This window comes from Saccharomyces mikatae, assembly GCF_947241705.1.
Source record: "Saccharomyces mikatae IFO 1815 strain IFO1815 genome assembly, chromosome: 9".
NCBI lineage: Eukaryota > Fungi > Ascomycota > Saccharomycetes > Saccharomycetales > Saccharomycetaceae > Saccharomyces > Saccharomyces mikatae.
Window position 1 is genome coordinate 8133 of NC_079264.1, and position 12823 is coordinate 20955.

Below are 12823 nucleotides of genomic sequence, written 5' to 3' on the forward strand. Positions count from 1 at the left end.
GTATAATTAGCGAAGAACACGTTATTATAAAAAACAAGTTGCTGGCATGATATATTCACGAAAATTCTTCCAGTTGAATCATTCAAGGCAGTGGCTCTGTTGATAAGAGAACCCGAAACCAAAAAATAAACGCTATTATATTTTTTAGTTATGGAAGGATGTTGAATGTGTTATTATAAGAATGATGAATAGTGTATTAGTTATCCATTTGCAGTCGTAAAGTAATATTATATAGAAGGATGGGTCGTATCTAGTGAAAAGTTTATGCTAATATGCGCGTTACTTCTATGAATTTTCTCAGAAAATGTTCAATAACCCTACTACATCAAAACAAACAGGTTAGATAGTAATTTTTTACGCCAACACATGAGAGAGTAAACAAACCATCACATGTTCCTCTGACATTCCTCAATTCATGTGTTTTGCTGACATCTTACCTTCCCCCATCATCTTATCCGGACCATATGCCTCGTCAAACCCTATTTCTAGGAATAATGCCATCACTACGCACCAGCTTTAAACCCGGAATTTACTCCCCATGTCTGTGACGGATGTCTGTATTGTGTTTTCTTTGTTTCCATTACTGGGTAATTGTTAAAAATAAACAATGATCGAATCTATTAATTTTTGCTAAATATAGAACTAGATTTAATCTCTATTGTTTGCTTATCCGGTGAGTAGAAAAGTAAGAGCTCAGAGATCGTGCAACTCTCCAATGGAATTGAAAAAGCAAAGAAAAATTGAAAAGATAGCGTATTCATTATTTTTGAATGAGCTTAATGCACACTTCGGAAGCATCTTGTTTGGTGGCGTCGATAAAAGTAAATACTCAGGGCAACTTTATACTCTTTCTATGCCGCAGCCCTATGATACTTTCAATTCTATGGACTCGGGTATGTCTGTTACAGCATAGAGTGTTGCTATTCTAGATGGTAAGGCCAGCAATTAAACTGCTTCAGATGTTCAGTTCCCAGTGCTACTTGATTCTGGTACAACCTATTCTACTTGGCCTACTGAAACTGCAGATGCGATAGGTAAAATTTTTGGTGGAAAATAGAGTTCTCCTGATCAAGGTTACATTTTTCACTGTTCAAAAGTGAACGATACTTTACTTTCCGTTGATTTTGGAGGGTTTACTATATCTGCAAGTATATCTAATTTTGTGACACCAGCTAGGTATCACTGCCTTCTGAACATTGGACCCACAAATTCAGGGTTTTTATTGGAAGATGCTTTTTTTGTTGGTGCATATGTTTTCTTCGACTTAGAAAGCCATGAGGTTTCTATTGCTCAGGCTAGATTTAATGATCAAGAGGAAAATACTGAGGTTATCTTCGATAGTGTTCCAGGTGCTACACCTGCCCCAGGATACTTCAGTACATGGGAAAATACACCTGGTAGTCCCATAGGAACTGGAGACTTTTATAGTGTCAGTTGGACGTCTTATTCTGAGCTCTCGCAATACAGAGCAATCTTTGTTAGTGAAATCCTGAGCGATGGAGTTAGTTCATCCTTAAGTGGCGGAAATTCTAGCGAAACGTCCACTAAAAGAAAAATTTAGGCCATATATGTCTCCGTTTATTTTCTCTTTTTCATCATTATCTTCTGTGTTTTATTTTCTTTTATAATAAGGAAAATGTCAATAGTTTTGCAGTTTGTCGCTGTGCAAGATTTGTACGACTTTTTTGATATAGCAAGAAATATTATAATAGTTATTGCCGAAACGATTTTACATCATCAATAGTTGTTTTTTTTTTCGATAAATCTTTGTCAACGTTTGGAGTCGAAGGGAAATACTAAAGAAGGAGAACACCTTCTCTGGAGATATGTAGCATAAAGAAGAGCTTATATAGTATTTGGCAGCCGAAGCTCAGAGAAGGGTAGAAATTTTGAGACAATGATTAGTATTGCATTAATGGTAAACGTATAGTATCAGGAATACAGAATATATAAGAAGTCTCGCGTAGTATCATAATTATTCCTTCTTTTTTTACATACTACAGTCATCAGTCTTCGTGTTTCAGCTTTCACCAAATCTGATGTTTGTTTCCCAATCTTGTAGAATCTTTCAGCATCGTATATGATAATATACCGGTAATATAATGAGATAATAGTGGGGTTTGATGTAATTGTTGGGATTCCATTTTTTATAAGGCAATAATATTAGGTATGTAGATATACTAGAAGTTCTCCTCGGGGATTTAGGAATCCATAAAAGGGAATCTGCAATTCTACACAATCCTATAAACATTATTATCATCGTTTTATATGTTGTTATTCATTTATCCTATTACATTATCAATCCTTGCGTTTCAGCTTCCACTAATTTAGATGACTATATCTCATCATTTGCGTCATCTTCTAACACCGTATATGATAATATACTAGTAGTATGACTACTAGTTAGTAGATAATAGTTGATTTATATTACAACATATAAATAATGTGATCATTTTTTTCTGAGTTTTTTAAGGCAAAAACTTGGACTTTTCAACTCCATTAAGTTACGTGTTAAATCTTTCTATATATAGTCCATTTTTTTATTAAAATTGCTTCACTCATTAAATTTTTATTTCTAACACCCTCAAATTATTAGATTTTCTTCACTCTTTAGTCCTTTTTACTTTGTTTTTGTGAAAGAACAAGTGGGAAACCTTAGTCGTAGCCTAGTAAAATACACAATGATTTGATAAATATATCTTGGTAATAATTCTATAAGTTCGAAATATAAAAATGTTCTTATTCAGATAATTTCTTCCGTCGAAAGTTCTTTCTTCGACTGTTGTGGGTGAGGGTAGTATTTCGGACTAAATAGCTGGAGCACGAGAGCCTTTGGTTGTCATGAAAATAGTGCCAGACAATTGAGAAATAGCGAAACTGCAAAGGCATATTTCCACATTTTACTTTTACCAATATACATAACTGTGGCGGCAAGATACCACGCAAGTGATAACTTTGCCGCCATGATACCTCTATTTCTACCTGTTGCCGTTCTATTTGTTACTTGTTTGAACATTGCTGTTCTAAGACCTAACAATAATAGTCCTAATATAAACAAAGCGCATGCTGCCGTAAGTATAAAATTTTTGTTACAACTAATGGTAAAACTAGGAAAGTTAAAAGTATTTTGTAAAAAACGAAGAATATCTGTTCCATCCATTTCCAGGTATTTGTGTTGTATGTGGGGCTATAGAGGTTCTGAAGTTCTCTACTTCTCTGAAGAAGTTAAAACTAGCACAAAACAATCTTGTTCAAAAGCTCTAATTACTTGTATATTAGTATATATGTTTATATTTATTTCAATGCAATTGCATGAAATATAAAAGAAACCGTGCCATACAAACATTAAAAACAATTCGAAAATGTCAAAAAATAGCCCGAAAACTGAAAAATATTGCGAATGAATTTTTCTTTGAAGGAAAAGTAAAAAGGGTGCCTTCTCTATAGTTACATTTGGATCGGGATTTGAAACTACTGAGCTGAATATTCAAAGAGAGTATAGTATCAGATATTCACTTGAGCAAGAAAATAAATAATATACGTGTAGGATAACTTAGGGAACAGTTGTTATTTCATATTTACCAGCATGGAAGAACAAATGTCTTTGATAGCGTAGTTTCTCACATCTATTAATCCATCACTCTTAACTCTGGAAATATATTGTTTCCGTTTCGCCACATAAACTATATAGAATCCCTACGTATTGCAATTCTTACTGTACGATTATCCTTAGAAGAACCTTTTGAAGAAAAATCAATTTTGCTGGGAAGTCTTGCTGGAGAATTACGTGTAATTTTTTTATTCTTTGAGTCAACCAAATACCACTTACATAAAATTACAAAAACTGCAATGTCTCTGGCTGATGAAAACAACACCCAACACCTTCGAAGAAAGGAAGTAGGTAAATACTATTACCAGGCCAATGTGTAAAGTGAATATATATGATAGACACATTAAAAAACCCCATAGCATCTGAGGATGTTTATTACTTCCGTGTGGAACCTTAGGCATTCTTAACACTCTCAAAATTCTCTGTATCTAAAGTTCCAGTTTTCCAAAAGCTCCCAAACAGATGCGCCCCATAAAGCTCCAATAAAAGCGACAACGTGGACTGCAATTAATGTATATTTTCTGTCTTTTGTTTTTTTCGTCATGAAGAAGCCAAGCAACTGCAATCCCAATAGCCATAGCTGTCCCAAATAAAAATAGTAATGTTTTTATCATATCCTTCAAATTACACATTGACTGCGCAATTATATTTTCCCTTTTTCTAATATTTTTCTCCAACTCTTCAATGACATATTCAGGAGGAATACTTGTGTCACAATATATCATGTTTGCTCGGACACCGTGCAATCCTAGTCTGGCATCAAACAGTATATTAGCTGTTGGAATGAAAATCAACTATCGTCTATCACTAGTAGTCATACTACTAGTATATTTTCATGTACTGTGTTAGAATATGACACAAATTATAAGAAACAGTCATCGACTTGGCGGAAGCAGAAACGCAAGGACTGATAGTGTGATACGATAATGGATGACAACGTGCGAAATAGAAGAATTAAATAGTATTTTATTACGGGGAGTCGTGAATATAATGAATATCGCAGTTTTAATTTCAGTTATGATTCCGTCTGTTGGTAGACCATTATTAAGAAGAGTTTACTGTGAAAATTTCTACTCTAATACCGTAAGAAAATCGATCAATCGGCAAGCTAACTTTCAAAGTTGGAGACAATTTGGGCAAAAGTCAAAATCTGGGGGGGGGAGGCTACTTTCATTCTTAGAGAGTACATTCTAAAGGAAAACCGTTAATCAACGTGGTGTACAAAACTCATCACAAATTGAAGGTGATAAGATAATCCTTCCCTCCTTGCAAGCTTTTTCTCATTTAAGTACAGTCTAAACACAGGAGCGTTCCTGCAACAACATATCTCTACATTACTATATTTAGAAGTACTGTGGATTAGATATTTCACGATAGTGGAAGCTTATTGCAAAAAGGGCACATTGAAAAGGCAACTAAGAGGTCAACTTAATTTCTGTACGCTTAGCCTAAAAACCTATAGCCATTTGCAGACTTGTATACCGTCTTCCAGCCTTAGTGCGCTCCTGAGCGACTAAAAACAATAGCGCGCAATATTTCTATCGGATAGCGGTTGATATTGAGAAAAGGTACTAGATTTGTCATATAGGCAATCTTGTTGAGTTTTTCTTAATTTTCCTTCGACCGAACGCTAGTACTCCTCTGTGCACAGTCTGTGGCTAGAATTTTGCGGAGAGAGTGCAATGATGTCACGTATACGCGGGATCTCCTATTCCTTAGAACGGCGCTAAGTAATCAATCATCATTCTACATCCCGAACTTTGAAACTAGCGTAGTGACAAATATGGTGAGTGAGTCGTTATTTTCGGAGCAATTCTCGACAATTACATTACAATTGTATCGTACAAGTTATGATCTATGGTAGAAATATAGTCCCTCTATGTCTTGCGGGCAAGCAATACAAAGAGAACATTTGAATTTTTGTGGTTCCCGCTTAGTCGGACGCATTCTTTAATATAAGCGTTGCCTTTAGAACATCGGAGATGTCATAAAATGCTACCAAAAAGGTCGCAGTATCCTACCAACTGCTTTTTTTAAGCTATTCTTGAATTTTTTTTCGCTTGATCCATCAGAAGCTTGTTTTGTCTATGTTATGTTCACCACTGAGTTAAACAATTACAAACTGTATGTGTTCTACCTCAAGTCTGGCTCGCTTGACTGTTCAGTGGACGTTTGTTCTTGAAAATGTGACAAATAGGCAAGACATCTGCGCTTTTTAGTTTTATGAAGTTATTCCGGTTTCTTTGGCACTTTTGGAATTTTATAAAACAGAACAATAAAATGCTAGTTAAAGAATATATGTATTCGTATAATATTTAGGTGCAAGAAAGTTGCCATCATGGTAACATTATGGGTTAAAATGTGCATAGAACTAACAGCGACCTATTGTGTACTCTTTATAAACCAAGTCATGAAAAGTCATCTAGTCGCGCATTTTTTTTCATTTCATCATCTGCATTAACCCAAGTTGTCATATCCTTCAAGGCGATCAAGGAGTTAATCCTCTTAACCCTGTTTTCTTCTTCGTCGATAAGTTTCATAATGCGTTCACATGCTTCAATTAGAATAGAGGCATTGAGTGATTTTTTCCATAAGTTGTACTTGACAAAATACCTCACATCCGTTATTCTATCCAGGTTTCTGATCTCTAAAACAGCCAAGTTTGGAAATGAGTTCAAAGCAAAAAGAATGGGTAGGGAGTGGTCTGTCAAAAGACGACAGGAATTCAAAGACAGTCTTTCAACATTTTTGCCATTCAATCGAGCAAACTCCCAAATACCGGCATCATCAATATCACAACCAGCAAACCCTATAGTTTCCACTTGTGTGTATTTAGCTAGTGCGGCCAGTGAGACACTTGTAATCAAGTTTCCGTGCCTATGTCTACCAATGTTGAAAGTTTTCAACTTCGGGCACTTCAAAGCGATACAAACAACACCTGAATCACTGACATTGTCACATGCTCTTAAATCTAAGTGTTTCAAACTTGGTAGGCTTTGAGATAACTTTAATAAAAACTTATCATCAATGTGTTTATTACCTGGAATTACAAGCTTTTCAAGCTTTTGGAGATTATCAAACCAAGTTAAAGGAGGAATTATTCTGGGGCAAATATAAAATTCGATCCATTTCAAGTTTTGGCATTCCATTTTTCTTGAAAGTTTCTCTATATCTAATTGTGTTACTTGATGCAATTTGTGTAAAATAAAATGGGACGGTTTAATGACCTGAGCGGACTCATCAGAAGCTCTCAAAAACTCCTTAAAATTATGAACGCTTTTGAAATGTAAACTCTCAAAAAGAAGTGCTTTTGTAATGTTAAACCATAACCTGTTAACCATCATACAACTGAACAAAGTCCCTTGCTTGTTCGCCTTGTGCCTGACTAACAGTGGGTCCTGTAAATGCTGGGTCTGTGACCATGCCTTTTTGGCCTTTTCTTCGTCTTTGTACATAAGAAAAGAGTGCTCATAAGATTGTGGATTTCTTCTTAGACATGGTCTTTCCTGTGGAATGTTTGCAGATTCTAAAAAAACCATCATTCTTAAAATATTTCCCACGATCTCCGGAATTTCGAAGACCGCATGACTTTGCTTATGTTGAGTTTCCAAGGGTTGCACTAGCTCCAATTTGGAGAATTCATTGACAAGAACATTTTTAATTTCCCTTGGTGTCACTATAGAAAGACCGGATGCGGAAGCAACTCGAGAGGTTGCCCACACATTTTCAGTACCTGTATTTCGTAATGGTGTAGCCTCTGGAGTTAAAATATACCTACTACAGGTTCTCTTGTCAGGTGTAGTCTGTCTACTACGTTGAAGAAAACCCTGACCAGTTCTTAAAGACAAATGTGGTCCTGCTAGCTCCAATTTGCTTGAGTCGGGCTTACAACTACTTTGACAAAGGTGGCCCTTATAATTCCTGGTAATACCTTCGAAAGGCTTTTTCGTTTCAAGGAATGCAAAAGATGTATCTTGTGACATTTTTTTCAAAGGCCTTGTACATGGGGATTCGATGAACTGAATTTCTCTGCCTCTTTTGAAAGAGCTATTACTGCTTATACGTTCTAATTTCATTTATTGGGTGCTTTGCAAAAGAAAAGGAAAATGAATAAACCATCAAAAGAAGGAAGTTACTAATTCTAAAGGAAAAGAATGGACGGATATTAAACAAATTCAAAGAATGAAATGGAGAGAGGGGTACGAGGTCCAGAAGAGAGTGAGAGAGAGAAAAAATATGATAAGCAAGTCGTTTTGATACAGTTAACACGTAAAGGTTTTGAAACTTTTTAACGTTTCTGCTAGTTCTTAAGCCTTACTCCCGCACTTCAATGTATGCAGAATATGGCCCATAAAACCCTTCATTCGATGTTTAGTGAGATGAATAATCTTAAGTATAACAGGAACTCATGTTGGCCCCCATTAATTCTCCACGCGTTTTTTCAAGTTCAGATTACACTTCTTTAAAGCCCTAAGTGTTTCCACTAGGATCCTTTTCTCAACCCCACTCCGTTTGCTGATGTCACTGAGAAGAATCAGTTGTCGAAAGGGCGTGGGTAGCTATTTCCCGGAAGATAGACAAGCATGATTCAATATGTAATTGTAGCACCTTCGCAGCTTTCAGAGGGAGTTAATCTAAAATTCTGCCTTTTTAGCTTTCATGTGGCCAAACTATATTTCCTAACTGCTAGCTGACATTATTACCTGTGCAAAAAGCGATTGCGTGCTAACTTATTTTTTCATTACCGCTGCAAGGTACTCCTTCCAGAATAATTACATAAACGGTAAACTGGAAAACAAATACAGATGTTTGTTATTCCTTTCCCCTTTTTAGGTCCTGTCTATCTGAGATAATCTACTTCGCGCGTTCGCAACATTCTTGATATTGCTTCTTTCAGAAAGGCACTACAAAAGGCAATATATGGTGCCTTACGCCATGATTTCTTCTATGTGGCACATTTAGGGTTTCTTCCGATATAATCGCTGAATTAAACTGGGGGGTAAGTTTGGACTATAGTTATTCGAATCTAGTCTCCGATACAATATTTTTATTTTCGGAAAGAGTTGAACTCCTAGAATATTGATATGCGCAACTGTGGACGCCTATTTCACAGCTTGTGAGCAAGGAAGTTACTTAAAAAGCATAAATGTGACACGCTACTTGCGCTTCTGTAGAGGATCGATTTCTTAAAATAGTAACAAGACCAACAATTGTAAAGCTTCTTGTATGTTACTGTTTCATGTAAAGGATGTGTTGTGTGGGTGCAATCCTCCACAAGAAAAAAGCTTATGTGTTGTGCCCAATAGAAAGGAAGAATACATTGAAATAATTTTTAAAATACACTTAACAGACAATCTAACCAAACTCGAAACAAGGGAACGATAATAGTTGAGTCTTGGTTAAATACTAAAATGTCACATAAAAATATACTCGGTAAGAAACAGTCGCAGGTGTTAGTAAGCGATTAATGCTCAGAACTTAATTAAAAAGAAAAGACAGGGTTCCATGTCAGGCATAATACATCAGCACAAGGTGGAGTTTTTTTTTTATTAAAAGCAACGAGTTAGTGGTTTTTGAAAGATGTTCATAAGCCTCTCTAGACCACCTTTTTAATTATGTTAGTCGCCTCATATATCTAAATGCAAGCACAATTTTTTCCATTGCAATTGCCCCTCTAGCCACTGATATTCGAACTTACGTAATCAATGTCCAATTGCGGAGCTTACAGGAAAAGAGTCAGAAGACTGTTCACTTGTAGTACGTGATAAATCGTAGAAATCCTGGTTTTGCTTTGTCACGTATATGCCTAAATAAACAAAACCACTTACAAAATTTGGACTAGGCTCCTAATATCTAGCGAACAAACCATTCATTTGTGTCTTGTAGTAGTTCGTTTTCGGTGATTGTTCTACACGCACAATTTAGTTTTCACTATACGTCTGATTCCTATCAAAAAATATGTGGTAGAAATCAAAAACTACTAATTGGGATGGTAAAATCTGTTAGTGAGAGCCAAGGAGCAGTATAATTCATTTCGGATGATGAGAAAAAATGGAAATTTTTTTACCTTGGCGAGAAAATTAACTGAGAGATGTGTCAAACAAAAGATAAGGCTCAAAGGCTCAGAAAAAATACATATGGATATTGGGCACACTAACACTTTTTTTTTGCGAAATTTCTCTAGGTGCAAGATTAATATAATATTGCTCTTTACAACCTCTTCACTGTAGTTTAAGGTTGGGGACTTGAAAATGCGTATGTAAAAGCGATAAGAAAAGGGATTTAACCTTTCGATTCAATACTTGGTCCTCCCGGACATAAACCGGCAATAAAGGACTTCAAATTACGACTATCGGTCACATCCTTATAAAAATACCTCCACGAAATTGATAGATGAGAAAACACTAAAAGAATATGGCAACCATGCAGACCAGATGTGTCAACCGATGTGTTCATCTCTCTAGTCAGCAATTCAGGGCACTTACGTGCTCATAATTACACATTAAAATATCCGTTCCGATAATACCAGTGCAAATCGTAATTTCTCTCATATTCTACAAAACTTGGCTTATCACATCAGCGGCGAATTCGACATTCAGACTGACAGTAGTGGGTCCATCCTAAAAGGGCACATTTCCCCGAGGAATGATAGTGGTTACTTTTGCTTCTAGATGTATCTGTGTGGCAGCATGGATGCTTTTTAGTTGTTTTATTACATCCATTTGATAATAATAATAGAAGGAATAAGATTGTGCATGCATACGTACTTTTTTCTGCGATTATAAGAACGGGATCCTTTAACGAAACTATAGCCACCATGTTTGATATCACAATTACTACCAGCATGCGATCCAATTTATCGTTTATCGTAGAAACCGCACCACACATAATATGTAAATAAGTCGCAATTATTTTAAGTGGTATTAACTGTAGATTCATATTGTTCATTACTTGCAGTCCAATCATGGAAAACAAATTTTAAATTATGTTTCATTCAGAATGAACAAGGGGAGTCATTTCATAATAACTGTGGGTTTCCTTCTTTCACTGGATGGCATCATATTTGGAAACTGTCTTCAGAGAGAGAATCTAATTGTTTTAAAGGTATTTATAAGGCGATTGAACTGCTGATATTAAACTTTTTTATCTCCATTATTTGTTATTTCACATGGCATGATTTTTCTTACATACGTTTGCCAAGAACTGTTGAAACTAATACGGATGGTAAGTGTAAAACAAAACTGGGGATACTTCGAGGAAACTACCACGAAAAGGTACCATTATTGGCATGATGATTTAATACTTTTCCTATTTTTTTTGTCACAATTTATTCTGCTGTCTTCACCATGCATGTTAGAGGTTGGACTTCTAACCTTGTTCACTTTTTGAAAGTTCTCGTAACAGTGAAAAAAGCACAGATGTCAAGCCATGAGCCGATAATTATAGCGGATATTCTAATTTCTTAGCTACAGACATCCTTGGAAATGAAAGTATGGGAACTGAACTTCGACCCAACCACATTTATACTTACAAAAGTAGTGATTAAGGCACGCCTTAGGGGATGGAGGAGCATAACTACAGAATTACAAGTGCTTATACCTTTTGCGGTCATTTTTATATTCCCGCCTCTAATGTAAGAGTAGATAAAAATCAAATCACGTCAACATCATGTTTATAAGGTGAATTTTCAGTAGTTCTATACTCTACTAACATTGTTTAGTCCGAGAAGCAGTCAAGCAGAAAGCTTTCTGTAATGGGTATTATTATATGTCAAATTGCTTGACAACTGTTCATGTTTTTTTCTTCTTTTGTTGAACCCCTACTGCGTGACAGTGCCAAGATAATGGGAAAACGAGTACTTCTTTAATGCTGTGTGGTGAAAGTAATTTTTGCTTAGGGGACGAACAAAGGATCGGCGGTACCAGTGTACTGCGAGGCAGCAGTCAGATAATATATATAAAGAAGAACACACATCATGCTCTTAAGGATAATGAAACCTCTCAGTTCACTCAACATTACAATATAAAATATTACTCGATGAAAATGGCTGTAAAAAGTGGCCTTTGAAGGGTTAATGCTGCAGAGACGCCTGTCAATGTGGAAGTACTTGTCTTCCCACCTCCTGTGGTGGCAAAAATTGTAAATGTGACAGCCCTGGAAGCCTTAAATGTAAGAGTTTTAGTGAAAACTGTAAGTTCAGAACCACGTGCATCTGTGAAAAGGGTTCTCTTTAGCTGGCACCTACTCTCTACTTTTATGATTACATCTTATATTACCCTTAAACAAGCAGCTGTGATGAAAAAGCCCCAGGAACTCCCTCTGGATGCCTTGAAACCAATACATTGACAAAAATAATTATATAATTCTCTAGTTCAAGGAAGTTATATGCGCCTCCGCAAATGCAAAACGTATATCATTTATGCCCTCTATATTCCCAAGATTAACGACCCACTTAATTTCATCTTAGAGTGTGAACTCCTAAAATTTTCTTAGTGGCCCTGGTAGGACTGATTGCATCTGATGTTAAGGTGGCAAAATCTTAACAAGGACTATGCTTGGAATTGTTATTCTACATTTTTTTTTATTTCTTTTACAGTATGTTCTTACTTGTGTGATGACATTAACGTCGTCTCATCTATATTTCAAAGATAACAGCCCGTAAGGTTTTTTAAATAATGTAATGTATACATTTTGGAAAATTAAAGTTGTCATTTCTTTTTCAAACATTTTTGGGGGAGGCCTCTCCCTCATGTGCAATATAGCCAGGCTTAAGCGGTCAATCAATTTTAGACTAGGCAATAGAGCCAAAACTATTGGATAATTGTAGCATACAGAAAATACGATTTCTTGCAAAAAGTTCCTTCTTTTGATATGCGCAGCAGGTGTTGAAAATTGATTTTTGGTCATTATTCTAGCTATTCAAAGCTAATTTAAGGAGGCGCACTTTTATCTTCCGTGATATTATCCTAAATTCTCACCTGCCACTTGTGTCGCAGACGAAGAACAGACGAAGAACAGAAAGGAAAGGTCGGACTTTAGGTAAAGAACTATAACTACATAGCAATCACCAAGGCAGTTTATTCCCTGGGCCAGTGAGGCTTAAACTCCAAATAATGTTTTCCCACCACTCATACGACGAAAACATCACTTCCATTATTACCTAAACATAAATATTCAAATATTTTTAAATATCTTATATTATCATATAAGGTA

General features: G+C 35.9%; 1 protein-coding gene across 1 annotated transcript; it reads right to left on the reverse strand.

Annotated features, from left to right (window-relative positions):
• Nucleotides 1-6018: 6018 nt before the first annotated feature.
• SMKI09G0050 (uncharacterized protein) lies at nucleotides 6019-7686 on the reverse strand (the record flags this gene model as incomplete). The annotated part of the gene is made up of 1 exon (XM_056223088.1): nucleotides 6019-7686. The coding sequence occupies one exon, from the start codon at nucleotides 7684-7686 to the stop codon at nucleotides 6019-6021; it is 1668 nt and encodes a 555-aa protein (XP_056082714.1).
• Nucleotides 7687-12823: the final 5137 nt, after the last annotated feature.